General features: G+C 42.6%; 1 protein-coding gene across 1 annotated transcript; it reads right to left on the bottom strand.

Moving 5' to 3' along the window:
* Positions 1–1067: 1067 nt before the first annotated feature.
* Positions 1068–15104, bottom strand: LOC311267169 (nuclear receptor ROR-beta-like). Its single transcript, XM_084370060.1, has 10 exons — positions 14630–15104; positions 8296–8381; positions 8046–8187; positions 6849–7379; positions 6185–6306; positions 5926–6058; positions 5280–5387; positions 4855–4965; positions 3709–3821; positions 1068–3615 (listed from the first exon to the last, which is right to left on the bottom strand). The coding sequence occupies exons 1-10, from the start codon at positions 14634–14636 to the stop codon at positions 3454–3456; spliced, it is 1515 nt and encodes a 504-aa protein (XP_084226186.1). The 5' UTR covers positions 14637–15104; the 3' UTR covers positions 1068–3453.
* Between the last annotated feature and the right edge of the window lie 1172 nt (positions 15105–16276).

Raw genomic sequence — 16276 nt, 5'->3', positions numbered from 1 at the left:
TTCCATCAAATCAAATCACATCCATTTTATTTATGTAGCCCAAAATCACAATCACATTGCCTCAGTGGGCTTTACAATCTGTACAACGACACCCTCTGTTCTTGGATCCTCGATTCGAGTGAGGAAAAACTTGCCATAATGGGGGAAAAAAACAACTTTTAATGGGGAAAATGAAAAAGATGGAAGAAACCCACAGGAAGAGCCTCTCCCAGGACGGACAGACATGCAGTAGATGTCGCATGTACAGACCAGAACAACAAAATCACAGTTTACAAGTTGCATGATACTGATCTGATACAAATTACATAACATATGTAAAGTGTGTGGATCCAGGAGGACATGGTGCCCGGGCCACACGACCTCCTCTCCACCACGGTGACCTGGAGGAGGAGGGCAGGCCACACGAGGTAGCCAAAGGTGAAGTCTTAACACAAGCTCCTCGGTCCAAGCAAGATCCATCTCCTGGGCAAGTCCTTGAGAGGTGGTTGAAAGCCCCGCCAGTAGACCTTTGGGTGATACTTGTTGTTTCCAAGATGAAGAAGGAACTTTTCACACTCAAATTTAAAAGTTACACAGATATTTGATTTATATTGGAGAAGCTGCAAACAGGGATTGGTTAGGTTTTTTGACTGATGAGATAATAAGTCATTCAAAATTGTTACCAAATTATTATTTTTCCGTCGATTTAATATCCATTGCAGTTCTAGGTTAATTGCATGGAAGGGATACAGTGGGCACACAACACAAATGCTAGTCTGTGATTCAAAACATTAGAGTGGTAATTGGCCTTTTATATTTGCAAGATTATAATATCAATGATCTGTGATTTTTAGAGACTGATCAGTCACCAATATGCCTGTGTGTTTGTGTTTGTATATCTGTACTATCTTTACTTGGGGGAGGTCCATTGAGGTGGGTGTGTTCAGATGCTGATGGTTTGTGCTCCTAGATGATGATTTGCTGTAAGTTACTGTATCTGAATAATTCCACAAGGGATAAAATATTCATTCATTCGTTCATAAGGACACGAAAACCAACTTCCAAGTTTAAATAAGACTCAACGAAACTTCTCAAAAGAAAAAGAAACCATTTATTACATTCTTAAAACCACATATAATGTATCCCATCGGACAACAATGTATATCGCGCTGTGTGACTCAGTTACTCTTGGACTAGTAATATACCTCTTGTACATTTTGTCATACAGGGAAAGAGAAGGGAGACAAACTATTCTTTTGTGTTTGTACTTTTCCTAATCTTTCCTCAATAGAAAAAAAAAAAAAAATAGATCACTGACTTTACAAGACAGAAGTGGAGACACGTAAAGAAAAAAGGTGGATAAAAGACTGACAAATAAATGAAAATCACAGCAAAAGAAACATTAAACCCCAATAATGAAATTCATCTTGAACTCTAAGTGATTTATTTATGTTTTTTTTTTAAATTCCTATGTCTCGTAAGATTTTAAATGTTACAATATTAGGACAAACAGGAAGGGCTTTGACACTTTGTGAGTAACATTCACAAAAATAGAACTTACGTCCACAGTGATTATTGTTATGGGTCTCATCTTAGGTGCAAAGGTGTGTGAGGAGCACAAGGCTAAAAGACGACACTGGAAATAAAGGGACAAGAGATCACAGCTAGCTCCCTGAGCGGCAGGCGGCAGATCCTCGGACTCTGCTCAGAAACTTCACAGCACCCCAGGTAAGACATCATCATCATCATTTCATCATCATCCTCTCAATGCTATAACAACAGGTTATGTATGCACATGAAAGATGCGAACGAGAAACAAAACAAAGATAATTAAACGGGTTGAAAACTATGACGTCTTACTGGCATTTAGGCCCAACTCAGGGGGGCAGCTGGTAGCTCTGTGTGGCCTTAGACTAGTGCCCAGTGAGAAAGAGGAAAGTATAAGTGCTTCAGACAAGTGTTGGGTTCAGGGCTAAAGGAGAGGAACAGCAAATGTACAAAATAATACAGTTGCTCCAACCAGCGAGGAGGGTTTATGATACATATTATGGATCGTCGTCGTTCCGGCCAACTGAAACATTATGAGTGAAAGACAAATATACCACACCTATTTTACTGACTGCTGGTTAGAAACAGGTGGGGGACCCTGTATGTGTATCCCCTTTTATTTTACAGTTCATGAAGTCATCTTTTGCCTTGATTTCGCTTCTCTTTAGTGTCCTCTTGTCTCTTTAGGCGGGGAGGGGGGAAGGCAGCAGCAGCACAGTCTGAAAGCTTTCAGTTTAAATGCAGGACAAAGGCAATGTCACCTCGCCTTTGTTCGGGTACGCTGCCTCCCCTGCTGTGTTGCATCTGCAACAAGTGTCCAACCCCGTCGCTTGCGTGATGACCGCACCTAACCCAGCTGGGTTCGGTCGTGCCGTCAGGGAGCAAGAGGGGCTTGTTGCCACGGAAACCTGAGAGTACCGTCAAGAGAGGAAATAGTCCAGAAAAAGATCCGCCTTCGTCGAAGTATCCATCTTTTTTCTCCGCCCTCTCTCCACATCTTACTATCCACTCTTCTCTCCCTCGCTCTCTTTCTCTCTCTCTCACACACATTCTAACTCTCTCCATATACTTATATATTCATCTATTTACATTCTTATTTAAAATATTTGTTTATAAATGTGTATATAAATTAAAGATAATTTCATCTTGTCCTGTCTCTAAGTGGCATTTACAAGGAAAGGGGTGTGTGGGACTGAGGTTTCTCATTGCATTACAAGAGCCTGCAAAGAGGCAGCACCGAACACTGTCTACATGTGCGTGAGACTGATTCTCAGCTGATTAAGCCTAAGATGTGAGTCTGTGTTAATCTTTTCATTTATCGGAGAATATGAGTCATGATCTTGGTCCCTAAGTGATGGTCAGTACAAAGGTATTGTCTGTATGAGTACCCATGCGTATCATACTGAGATGTATTAATATAGAGAGAAATGTTGACCGAGAACTGTATTAATAGTGAGACCTGTTGATCATTCAAATACTACGTCTAAACTTCTGCCTGGTGGCAGGGTTTTACATTCACTGTAAGGTTCTGACTTGTGCACTGGTGCTTATCGATGAGGTACATTCATAACTGGTTGGGCGATCCACAGTGGATCGGATGTTCAACAAGTGTTAGAGCTCAGAGCCGTCCTGTGCTTAGTGGGCCGCTGTGTTATTCTTACGGCGCCCAATCGCTTGTTGTTGATGCTACAATGTGCAGAGGACCATGAGCATGTGTGGTCTGTAGTGTAAGGTGCTTTTGCCTGCTGGGAAAGTGGAGGACTACTTTGGGATCATGGGAGACGAGTATTTAAAGTCCTGGATTGTCTCTTTAACTGCTGGTTGTTGAACTTCAACATCTCTATCCTACTCTGTCTCTCCTTTTGCTTCCCTACCTCTTTATACACTCTCTTCATATCTCTCATTTTCGTCTATCTATCTATCCGTCTAGCTGTCGCTGGAGTCCGGCAGAGACATCTCGCTGCCAAACACTTCCCGGTACAGTGGTGGGAAACTGTAGGCGGTCTCTGGGTGGACCAGACGGAAAAACTCTAGCTTGTCGATGTGGAGGTTACAGATAGACTTCATTGTGGGCAGCTTGGACACCATCTGCAGGGACAGAAGATGTTGAAGGGTAAGGTTATGCATGTGAATCTTTATGCGTGTATTTGTTTGAGAAGAGTCCTGGTGGCTTGTCTTTACCTTGTCCAGTTTCTCATCAGAAGCGCCGCTCTTATGTAGACTGTGCTGCAGAGCCAGGTAGACTTTCTCCTGCAGTTTCTGAACCTTTTGGCCTTCTGTTAGCCAGGGTCGATCTGTCAGGACAGAAAAACATCACCTCTTAACACACAGTCTTGTTTCTCCTTAAATAGCTCTAAGGTGAGCCAACATCAACACACATGGCAACACAGCAGTATCACAGCACACACAGTGAACAACTACCTTTCACCTTTCCATCATTTTTTACTTCCTGCAGTGTTTATATTGTGAAATGTGCTTTAACATCTTTGTAGTTGCCATTTTTATGTATTTTGCAGTTGATAGAAATCTTTGCAAGCATACAGCATGAAACTACACCTCTCATCTCTTTTAGTGTGCTAATCTGTTCAATCAGCTGCTTGTGAAGTTCAGTTTGCTGCAGGCGTCCATGTTTTTCCCAAGCAGATGCACTGGAATGCATTTAGATCCTAAATTGGGACTACAGGCTCGGAAATATCGACTCTCAACTTGCAACTGATTGCAGCATTAGCAACCAAGACACACATTTTTCATGTGTCTTATACTGATCCCATTGTTGGAAGAGGTTGAGTAAACCCTAAAGTATATTTTTGACTAAAAGAACCTTTGAAACTAGAAAATATAATATATGGGTATAAAGATAACATTAGCTGACATCTCTTTAACATATTGCTTGTGACAGTCGTGAAGCATGTGACAAAGACATGAAAACAGCCAACAGGCAGGAGTGTCTGTCTCCTAATTATTTTCTCTTATTTTCTAATTTAATTTGTACGAAAGTATAAAAATGTGCACTCGACTCTGAAGCAAACACCTGTCCAGAATATAATGAAGGAAGCCTTGTATTTTTTTTAAATAGCTTTAGGGTTATTCAAATGTCTATGTGAATATTCAAATCCAAGATGCTGTTTTTTTTGTCTCACACATCATTTATACGTCATTTCCCCGAGAGTCAGCCTGATGTTTTTCCTACGATTGTATACTTTCAGATCTCTCCAGTAAAATAAAAAAAAAGTTTCGCTGCTTTTAACTAAACATGTTCAGCATCATTTAAGCAATGATGTCAGACAGACAGACAAATAGAAAGAGGAGGAAAAACAAAATAATCACCAGGAGATAGAAGGACGGCAGCGCTGAACAGAGCCATCTCTTCGTCAGACAGCTGCAGGCGGCAGAGTCCTTTTCCCAGGTCAAACACTGCACTGACCAGGTCGTCACAACCTGTAAACACACAGGAAATGGATCAATGAATAATTATTAGTTATTAACTACTACTCAAAAAATAGTAGCTTGAAGACTTTAATATTCCTAAAGTAAAATGACTGTCACAGGATCTCAGTCTTTCACAGAGAAATAAAGTTGTACTGACTGACATAATATATCTTTTTACTTGACACAACGTGGGCAATGTTTACTGCTGTGTTAGCACTGTTACGATGTGTTTAACAGGCAAGACCATGCTTCAGAAAGTGGAAATCAACATCCAGCGGCAGACTTTCAATTACTTCTCATCTACATTCTCGTCTGATCCTCACCAAGTGCTTTGAAGAAGTGAGCCGGGGCAAACTTTCCATTGAAGAAAATGGTGCTGTTGTTGACGTTGAAGGCTCGGCACATACGTATCAGCAGGACTTCCAGGCAGCCTGAAAGGGTAGCCACAGATAGAGGCATAGAAATGGGAAGATGGGGAAAGAAGAGGAAGGGAGAGGGGTGGACAGAGGGGGGCAAAGATACTCCAACATGCACAAAACAACACAACAAAAATGTAAATAATTTTGACCCAGATTGGCGCACAGCAGATATAAGACATTTTTGAACAGTTTAAAAATCAACAGGATAGCATGAATATCCACAAAGATTTTTTTGAAAAGTTCAAAAGATTTACAAAAAGTAAATGCATAGTCGAATAAATGCGTTTTATGTCACATATATACATATATTTATGCAGATATGGATATATATTTGTGGGATGGATAACAGATTTTGTTATGTTCGAACCAGGGGTGTGCCATTTATTCAAACACATCAACGGAGAGTAAACAAGGCAAAGATAGAGAGTTGGAGACAAAAAAAACAGGAAGGAACTAAAGTTAGCAAGTTTCAGGTTCTGTTTACTTAAGAAGAGTTTCACACTGTGCATGAAATATTTGAGAGGTGTGTATTTTTAGACTGGGCACTGACCTGCTTTCAGCAGTATAATCTGATCATTCTGGCAAAGGTCCATGAAGCCAGCAATGCGTTTGGCAAACTCCACCACGTACTGAATGGCATTGGTGATGTGGTGTGCGCACTGCTGCCACATCCACTCAGCTGACTGAAAGAGTGAAACAGACAACATGTTACATTAATAAATCCACTGACGTCACTTCAGCATAATTCAGCACATTCTTTTGAGGTCTGATTTTATGATGCTGACCTGTTATTCTGATCTAGTACGTACCTTGTTTTGAAAAGTGCGTGTTTCCTCAGGTGTGTATTGAATCCAGGTGAATCTCTTCATGTCTTCAGCGCTGTACTGACACGTCTCCAAGTGAGACTTGACAATACTCTGAGTGATGCGCTCTGTAAAAACAAACAAGCATATACACGTAAACATGAGTGTTTCTGTCGCTTAGGTTGACACAGAGAGAGTGTAGCAGAGTGCAACAGCGATCTTGTTTATGTGTCCACATTATGACAGCGTGACCTTGAATAACCAGATGCTTTGAAGCACTCCGCTGCCACTTCTGCCCTCGACAAAACTGAGTGCCAGTGGCTTATCTACTCATCTGATCTCTGCAGACGTGAGGACACTTCCTGCACTCATAATATCCTCCAGTCACAATATTTACTCATTGTTTCCTTAAAACGTCCCCAGAGTCCCATTCAAAGCCTCCAACCGTAAAATAAAATACAAATGTATTCTTCCTCCAGGTCTCTGTAGACACTTCTCTAAAAAAATGCCTGTGCTTCCTCACCTCTATAAATACCGCTACACCATCATGCCTTTCTTTGTCCTTGTTTTCAAGCCTGTCTTTGAATCGATAGTTTCCACTCAGTGTTTGCGTAGGTAATGAGTAAATGAGCAAAGAAATCATTTGTTAATTATGATCATCAGTTCTCACCGAGGTCTGTTATTGAGCAGTCATCAGGCAGTTGGTCCAGCAGTGCATGTATGTGTCCCAGCAGCGGATGTGTGTGAGAGTGTGTATGCATGAGCTGGATCCCGTTGCCGTCCACCCCGTCTAGTGCAGTCTGCTGCGGGGAATTCTGATTGGACAAGGATGAGGAAGTGGAAGAAGAGGACGACGAGTTGGAGGTGTTGCCGGCGCTGGCTCCTCCTCCGCCGAGCAGATCCAGGCTGCAGTACTCGCTGGCCTCCTCGGGGGTCAGTGGCAGGTCAAACAGGTCAGGCAGCGCCGCGATGTCGTCCAGGTCGCTGAGGGTGGAGCTGGAGCCGCCGGTGCTGTAGGACCGGCTCAGACCTTCCTCCATGTCCTCCCCGCCACCGCCACAGATGCCGTCTTCCTTGGGTAAGGACAGGGTGGTGGAGCCGCCTCCTCCGGAGCCCACACACTCCTGGGACTTTTGGTGTTTTTGGACCTCAGCGTAGAGGCTGTCGCGCTGCTTCTTGGACATGCGACCGAACTTGACGGCTGCAGAAAGAAAATGTCATGATTAGGCGACAAATAAAACAATTCACAGACATCTTACAGAGAATTGTGAATACTTAAAGGGACAGTTCACCTCAACATTAAAAATACAAAACAATCTAGATGGATAAAAAGCACTACAGGTAAGAGGAAAAAGATTTATTTTTGATTTAAAATGAATATTGGTGCAATATATAAATATTTTGATTAATTTTTCCCCCCATTGCAGAGATTTTTACTGAAACAATCATTTTCACACTTGTTCTCCAAAGCTATAATCTAAATCTAATTGTAAGATATTTCTGGCCCACTTCTTCCACCTTATCCATAAGAACTGTATGTTCCAGTCCCTATATCCAGTCTGCTCGATGACAGCTCGTCCCCTCTTAAGTCTGTTTACTGTATTTGTTTTCTCCTTGCACCCTGCTGAAGAGGGTGACAGCTGATGTGAAACCTTACAGCTCAGGGGTTTCAAATTCTCCTGGTATCAGCTTTAAATTAAAGGAACAGACGCACTGGGATTCACCAGAGAAACACATCTACTGACCTTTTCCCTTTTTATGTGACAGATTTAAGTTGAATAAAAGTCAGTTGTGATAAATTTACTGCTGACTTTCATGGTTAAAGGTAACGCGTAAAGATAGCACAGTGTGTTCTTTGTGTGTTTACCATCTCTGCTCATGCCCAGGGCCAGACACTTCTGTAGGCGGCAGTGCTGGCAGCGGTTCCGGTTGGTTCGGTCGATCAGACAGTTCCTCTGGCGGGAACATGAGTACATAGCATTGTTCTGCTGGCTGCGACGGAAGAAACCCTAGACACAAACACACAAACAAACGCTGTCAACAACACGCACATTTGAACAGTTTGGTTGGAGTTAAGTTTAGAGCGCCTGGTTTTACTCTGTGTTTTCCCTCCTCACCTTGCAGCCTTCGCAGGTGATGACTCCATAGTGGATTCCTGAGGACTTGTCCCCGCAGATCTTACAGGGGATGACCTCGATCTGAGCTGCAAGACACAAGAAAAAAAAGACGAGAGAGGTCAGAATATTGCCGCCGCATAATCGAATTTACGTAGAGGCTGAGCTCGATCGGCTTAGTGAAGTGCGGCAGTTGCATCTTTGGCTTGTTTGACCCCTTTTTGAGTCATACTAGGGGCTGTTGCCAAAAACTGTTATCTAAACACTTACACAAGCTAAAATAACATTAAACATCCGTCCAATCATAACAAACTTTGCCATAAACTCAGCACCAGCGTAGAATGCTTTTACACCGACTGAAAACAAAGTCCAAGACACTGTAAAGACGTCTGTGCTCTGTACAGCTCTACACTATCTCACGAGTTCAACACTGGGGAAAATAAATATAAGTTAAAAAAGGGTGACAAAGAAAGAAAACGGGCAAAAGAACAAGTGAGAATTGTCTAAAAATAAGTTTCCTATATCTCAGTGAAATGCTACTTTCTAGATTATTGTGTCTTGATAGAAGTTAAACAAATAAACTTGGTTAGATTTTGAGATTTACAGGGAAGTTTTTCATGTTGTATTTGGAAAAGCATCTTTCTCCTCAGCCTCTTTGAGCATATTGTGTATGAGCTTATTAGCAATGTCCAATGATATGCTAATGATATACAGCTAAACAGTTGGTTCCACTTCAACCTTACAAAATGGCACAATTACACTTCACAATTGCACGTATTCCTGCTTAATGACACAAAAGCTTCTCCATCACTATAGTACAACGCAGCCATATTTCAGGGCAGGCATGATGTCTTTCTCTCCCCTTCGCTGCTCATTCATGTTGTGTTATCATGTTGTTTTCTCGGCCAGAATTAGGTCTTTTGTATCTTCTGTAGACCTTGAAAAGGTCGTCCATGCCTTTTTATCTCGTCACAGTGAGACGGCTGTCTACTCTGAGCTCTTTTAGAAGAAGGCCATCTCCTGCCTCCAGCTGATATGAAATGCAGCTGTGTGGCTTTGTCTGTTTCATTGTGATCTTATATTACACCTCACACTGTCCTTCCTCGGGAGCCCTTGAGATTCAGATTTTGAAGTCTTTAATACCCACAAAAAACAACTTATTACTTCCATGTTTTGTCTTTTATTGATCTCATATCTTCTATCTTTTATGATTCTTTATAACCGCTGCACTTCCCTTTGTTTTGTTTGACTCAAAAGCAATATATCATTGTTTATTATTATTGTTAAGAAATCATTAACACGAAACTAATCCGAGAAGTCCTGTACTTTGCACCTAACAATGAAAGATAAAGACCTATTACAATAAGAGAAACTGTCCTACAGTAAGCACATACTATAGAGGAGAAGATAAGTTGCCTTGAACTGTGTGTCTGCACCCTGCGTGTGGCCCCCATGAGGGAACAGAGTACACAAACAGATAGGGAATCACATGCCTCAGCCACAAAGAGACTCCTTCTTTCTTGACCGTGGAGATAAACAACATACAGCAGCTATATCATTAGATACTTTGCTGTCTATACGATCCTTTGTACAAAAATCTCACGAACTGCTTGTGTGGACGGTGTATGGAAAACTACTTAGGTCGACTGTGTGATTGAGGAGGGATTGTTGCACTCTTAGGTACTGGAAAACACAACTTTCCACTTCTTTTCCCCTGTAATGACACAGTCGGCTGTCTCTTCTCTAAAACAGTTGACTAAAATACTCCAACTGATCAGGGCAGCTGCAGGCATGCAATGGAAAAATATCTCCCTCCTCCTTCTCCCTCCCTCCTTCCCTTCCTCTCTTTCTCTCAGGTTCCCCCTCCACCCCTCCCTCGGCTCGCAGTTATATAACTCTCGTCTGTGAGCATTCCTCACAACACTCATTCAGCAGGCTCACTCTAGCAACACCAACAACCCGCCCTCCTCAGACTCCGTCTCTCCCACTGGCCGAGCGGCGTTCGCAGCCTCCTCGGTATTGGCTGAGTCATCGGTCGCTCGAACGCTGTAGCCTGTCAGCCCATGTGGACATTCTGTCCTACTGACACACTTTCCCACTGCAGGGGGAGAGGGAGGAGGGAGGCATGCGCGCTCCCTGCTCTCCGCAGACCAGTTTTAAGGTGGAGCTGAACAATGCTCACACTTCCCTCTGAAACATTTCCCTAAAGGCTCGTAGCTTGCATCAGTAAAACCGGCTAGTGACATAACACTGAAATTAACCTACAGAGGCGGCGGGCCTCAAAAAACAAAACAAAGTCAGATCAGTTCACGCCCAAGACAGACTTCACTGAACTCTGCTTCTGTGTGGACTGATTTCTACACAATTATCGATCTCTGCGCTGTTTTATTAATGAGAAACCATATTCGATTTCTAACTGTAATTGCCCATACTGTACCTGGCTACAGTCCAGACAACGCAGACTAACTGTGAACTTGAATGTCAGCCATTCAGCGGGCACCCCTCTCGCCGGTGTTTGACATTGAGCCTCTGCTTCAACCTGTTTCTATTCTCGTCCTGTGCTGAGAGCCAGAATTACACAGATGCCCAGCCACCCACCCCTGTTGCTACAACCACACACATACATGCCTTCTCACTCCTCTCCTCTGACTCTCTGCAGATATATGGGCACAACCCAGACACAGGCAAATATCCATCTCCAATATCCAATAGATATGTCAGTCAAAAGAAAATGAATCGCTGACAATTTTGACACTTTTCAAGCAAAAATGTCAAACGTTTGCTGGTTCCTGCTTCTTAAATGTGAAGGTTTTCTGCTTTTCTTTGTCATTTATGACAGTAATTGAAGAGTCTTTGGGTTTTTGACTGTTAATTGGATTAAAAAAAGCTCTTTCTTTTTTGACTAGCAGTTAAATTGATCACGAACGTAGTCTTTAGTTGTCGCCCTAACATCTCCTTCATGTTATCTTATGTAATGAGACTGTTTTGTCCGTAAGCTGGTGAATGACGGGACGTTGAATGACAAACAGATGGTACAGAAAGATTTACAGATGGATTCATCCAATCGTATCCATTATTTTCTGGATTAATCAATTATTCGTTCACAAAATGGCGAAGAAATGCCCTTCATAATGTTCTGGAGCTAAAGCTGACATATTCCAACTTTGGACTAACTGTCCGAAAACACAAAAGTGACTTGAACAATAGTTGCTGAATCATTTCCTTCCTATCTACCTATTGATTGACTGAATAATCATTATTTCTTCTCCAACACAACACAGTTATTAGGTGAAGCCACTCAGAGAAAAAAAAAAGCTTACTTAACCGACATGACAGATTGAACTGTCTAAGAAAGCTGATGGAGAGACAGCAGCAGTCGCCACACTGATGTCAAAGCAATGTTTAACCTTTAATCCTGAATATCAGTGTTGACCTGTGCTGAAACACAGGTCTCAGACATCTGACCTTTCGCTCTCCAGGGAGAGACAGCATTCTGAGAGCATCAATACCAATCCTGCCTATTTGCTAACATGATGCATGAAGGCTGCGTGCACAACACATTAACCAAGTCACACAAAAATGCAACAAATATGGGGAACTTGTGCAAAAAGGCAAACACAGACTGGTGTTTGCATATTAGCAAGGCACACCCAAGCCTTTGCACAAAATAAAACTGGGAACTGACACTTTGAAAGTCGTTTATCAGTGTGTGTGTGTGTGTGTGTGTGTAACAATGTTATCTGATCGTTTTACACACCTACTGAATTAGCCTTTTGTTCAGTGTGTCAGTGTGTCAGTAATTTGATAAAGAAAAAAAATAAAAGCTGTATTTTGACCCTCCACATGCTCGGAGTACGTGCAGACATGCTCACACCGATCACTTCTCGATTTCATAATGTAACAACCTCTTTTCATGCGCGCACACAATGTTCTTGTTTTCTTATTATGCAAATTTCAATAATATGCACACTGCCAGATGCCCTTGAGCCACAGATTGACTAAAGGCTGTACAGGAGCTGCTGATTCTTTCCCTGACCTCTTCATACGACTGACAGAATGAGGAGACACACACAATAGAGGGTGGAGGGCCTTATACCTGAGCTCTATACATATTGGTATCAAGCTGAAGTGACTGTTGTGTCATGCTTTCACACTGCCGGGTGTGGGCTTACTGCACAGCACTGAGCTGTATCACAATAACCCACCGTGGTCGTCCTTCCTCCTTTCAAATCGCGTTAGAGTGCGGGAGCGTTCTCCCCGTTACTGTGTTTCTGTGAGACGAGGAGCTTGCAAAAGCCTCAAGGCCTGCAGAGGTAAACCCAAGGAAACCCAGATACGTTCACTGACATGAAAACATGTTTTTCACGCCACTTATCACCTTGTAGCACGCATCCCCGTTCTCTAACATACAGCTCTCACCGCACTTTACTCTCAACGAAACAGATGAGGCCAAAATCAAAATGTCATGTATACGTACAATCAGGCTGTGTGGCTGTTGCTGCATTCAAATCAAGAGGCTCTATTTTAAAAGATGCAAATACCAGTGGAGGCTAAGCTAGGGGCCCACAGAGGGGGGATTACAACAGAGCGAAGAATTTCCATAGGCCTCTTCTGCTGGCTGTCATGAATCTTACAAGTATTTCACTGCGATAAATACAATCTGCGTGTCGGAGCTCCAGACAACACGACCAGCCCCTTTAAAAAGTCTGTCACCGTGCCAGAGCTCGCTGCGGTGACTAAACAATTTTTTAAGAGTAGGACGACTGCTAATGCAGATGCACGTTGGAACTGGAATAAAACCGCTGACATGCTTTACCAGCGAGGGAGCGGCAGGTTGGGCGACTAACCTACATTTGGAGGCAGCGCAGTGAGCTAAGAGTGGGCCGCAGTTTGTTTACATTTGGATATCCTGCCAGAAGTGGAACCTCCCTCCACCAGAGGCCCCCTCTGCTTCTTCCTCCCCTCGCCTCCCTCCCTCCCTCACCCTTTTGAGTGCAAAAAATCATCTCTTTCCTCCCCCTCAAAAAAGCCCCTTGCAGCCTTATCTCATGTCCTGCACAAGAAAAGATTTGAAGCTCAAAGATAAAAATCCAGAAATGCAACAGAAGAACAGAACCAAACATTAGGTCATTATTCTTATTAAGACCAGGATGATTTAAATTGTGATCTGCATGAAAATGCTAATAAACATTTTTTTTTTTTCATTTAATCACTGGCCTATTTTGATTGAAACATTCAGATGTTATGTTGCTGTTTTAAACCAACCTTCCATGTTAATAATCATCTGCCCCCCCCTCCTCCTCCTTCCCCCAGCCCCCCAAGTTCAAGCTCAGCCTGTGTCAGGGAGAGACACGTTGAAGGCCGGGCGACACTGCGCGCCTGTAACCGCACATGGCGCTGCACGGCCCGGCGGCACGGCGCTTCCCACAGCCGCCCCTCCTCCCTCCGCTGCGTGCGCTGTATAATGTTGGGTGACATAACCAGGTCAGTGGAACAGCCAGGCCCCTCTTCCTCTCACACTGTCGGCCATGCTGGCACAGCCATCACATCACAACAACATCACAACTACGCCAACAATTCATTCTGCAAAGTGGAAAAAATAGCTACTGCGACTAAAAGTTTGCAAGAATCAGCAGGACGGCTTTATTTTTCAAAAAAGTGGAAATTAAGAAATTTGATTATTTTACAATAAATGCCAGAAAAATATAATCATAAACTATCTGATCTTTGAAGCAAATGTATTTTAAAAAAGGTCCAACATTGCAGTTCTGGATTCACCTGATCCGAAACCTGATAATCTCGATTACATAATTCTGGTTTTGGTTAACAACAGCCTCCTCTCGTGGCCCCTCCCTCTCCTCATTGCATAACTCTTAACATGGATCCCCAGACAAAATTTACAGAAGGACTCCCTGCTGAGACAAATGACTCACATTTCTTTGAGAAAACAGACCCATTTGGCACAGTTACGAGCCATACTGCGTAACCACGCATGTGTCCAACTGAGGACCGAGTCCAACATAAACAAGACCTGAGCGGTGATTAAAAAGAAAAAAGCATCATTTATCTGGTTCAGCACATTCTCATGTTTGAGGAGCTTTTTTCCCCCTGATCATTGCATTGCTGAACTTCAGTGTGGAGCATGCAGCCTCTGGATCTGTGCACGGATAATCCAGTCATGAGGGATTAGTGCGCACTGGGAGGATAACAGGTCCGACCCCCGTGCGCACACATGTGGTCGTACCAATACCCCCCCCCACACACATACAGTGTGATCCTTCAAACCAAGTTCAAACCCGCATTTATTGTGACATTAAAAAAAATAAAATCAACTCACCTCTCATTTTGATGTTTTTCTTTGTGAAGGCTGGACGATAAGAAACTCGGCTACATGTGGTTTAATGTAGGTGACAGGATGAAGGAGAATAAGAATGATAATAAAAAGAAGCGCAGTGAGCCGGATCTGTAAATATTAACTTCGTCCCGGCTGCAGACAGCTCTCGTTAAAAAAAGAAAAAGCACGACCAACATACAAGAAGGGGAGAAAACTAACCGAAACTCCTCTCCTCTATCGCTCGATCAAGTCCAAGCGAAATAAAAGAGTGAAGAAAGTCGCTTTGGATCGCATCGTCTCGCAGAAAAGGTTCGGCTGAACTTTTTTTTTTTCTTCTTCTTCTTCTTCCTGACAGAATAGTCCCACGGTGAACGAGAGGTGTTCGGCAACCCCCCCTCTGCTCTGACTCTCCGTTTGCTTTCCTCTCAGTCTACCCTGCTAACCTACTTTCTCCGAGCGTGGACTCTCCCATGATCTCACTGCCGTCAGCTCCTCTCGCAGCACTCGCGGGGGCGCGCGGTCGGGAGCGAGTTTTAAGGTGGATGAGAGAGTAATTTAGCAGCGCTCAGTTTTTTCTTCCCGCAGGGAGACGTTATTATTAAGATCATCATCATTTCCAGGAGATAATAAGAATTTAATTAGACCCAGAATAAGTTCTGCTATACAACAAACCCTCCGCTTCCTGCCTGATTTCATATCATTTACTCCAGATACAGTAACAGTGTGTGATTCATACCTGTCTAATTAGGTGTTGTTAAGTGATACGCAGCCAGAAGCTTTCAAACACTTCTGCCAGAGAGCCAACATGACATTATGCAACAACGGCTGGTCAGTCATCTGAGATTTTGGACATCGGCACATCCTGTTAAAGTAAAAGTGTTGTCTTTTCCCTTTTGAAAAGCTTTTCCTAGTCATTAACACTGATCTGTAATCATAAATCTAACTTTTCTAATATGTTGTGAAAATACCGATAGGCATCGATATTGTTGCAATATCCATATCGAGGTATTTGGTAGCAAATATCATGATATTGCATTGCATTCACGAAGAGCTTCTGAAGGGATTTCAAAACATAGCTGAAAAGTATCGAGATGTGGGTTTTTAAGGACATGTCGCGCAGATGTAATGTGAACATCTGCTTCCAATAAAAGCCTGAAAAGTGTTGCAGAGAAAGTAGCAGAATCCAGAGAGGAGAAATGAGCTGCATCGATCCAATCACTTTTATTGACTTTTTAAGAGAAAGAAGTCCAAATTCTCTGATTCCAGCTTATTATTTGTGACTGTTTTCCTGTTTCTTTACACCTTTATGACATTAACTATCAATTAATCCTATTTGTTAAGCAAATTCACCTGCTCAGCCACCCAAATACGGCTGATTTTGTTCATCAAGATCCATGCATTAAGAGCCAGTGTGGGGCAAGTTACTTTCGAAATGCAATATATTACATATTACTAGTTAGCTTCATTTTAAAGAAATATATTACGTTGCAATATTACTGTCTGCATGGAGTAATAAATTACTTATTAACACTTAATAAGTGACTTAATAACAAAATGGCCAAATAACCTCCAGAACAGTTAAATAGCATCGATCTTTTGTCAGTGTCAACAATATGCTGTTTCTCTCATGCAATACTTGTGCAATGCTAC

The sequence above is a fragment of the Pagrus pagrus genome (assembly GCF_965226575.1).
Source record: "Pagrus pagrus genome assembly, chromosome: 12".
In the NCBI taxonomy this organism is placed as follows: Eukaryota; Metazoa; Chordata; class Actinopteri; order Spariformes; family Sparidae; genus Pagrus; species Pagrus pagrus.
Note: the sequence above shows the minus strand (reverse complement) of the source record. Positions and strands in the feature narration are given on the sequence as shown.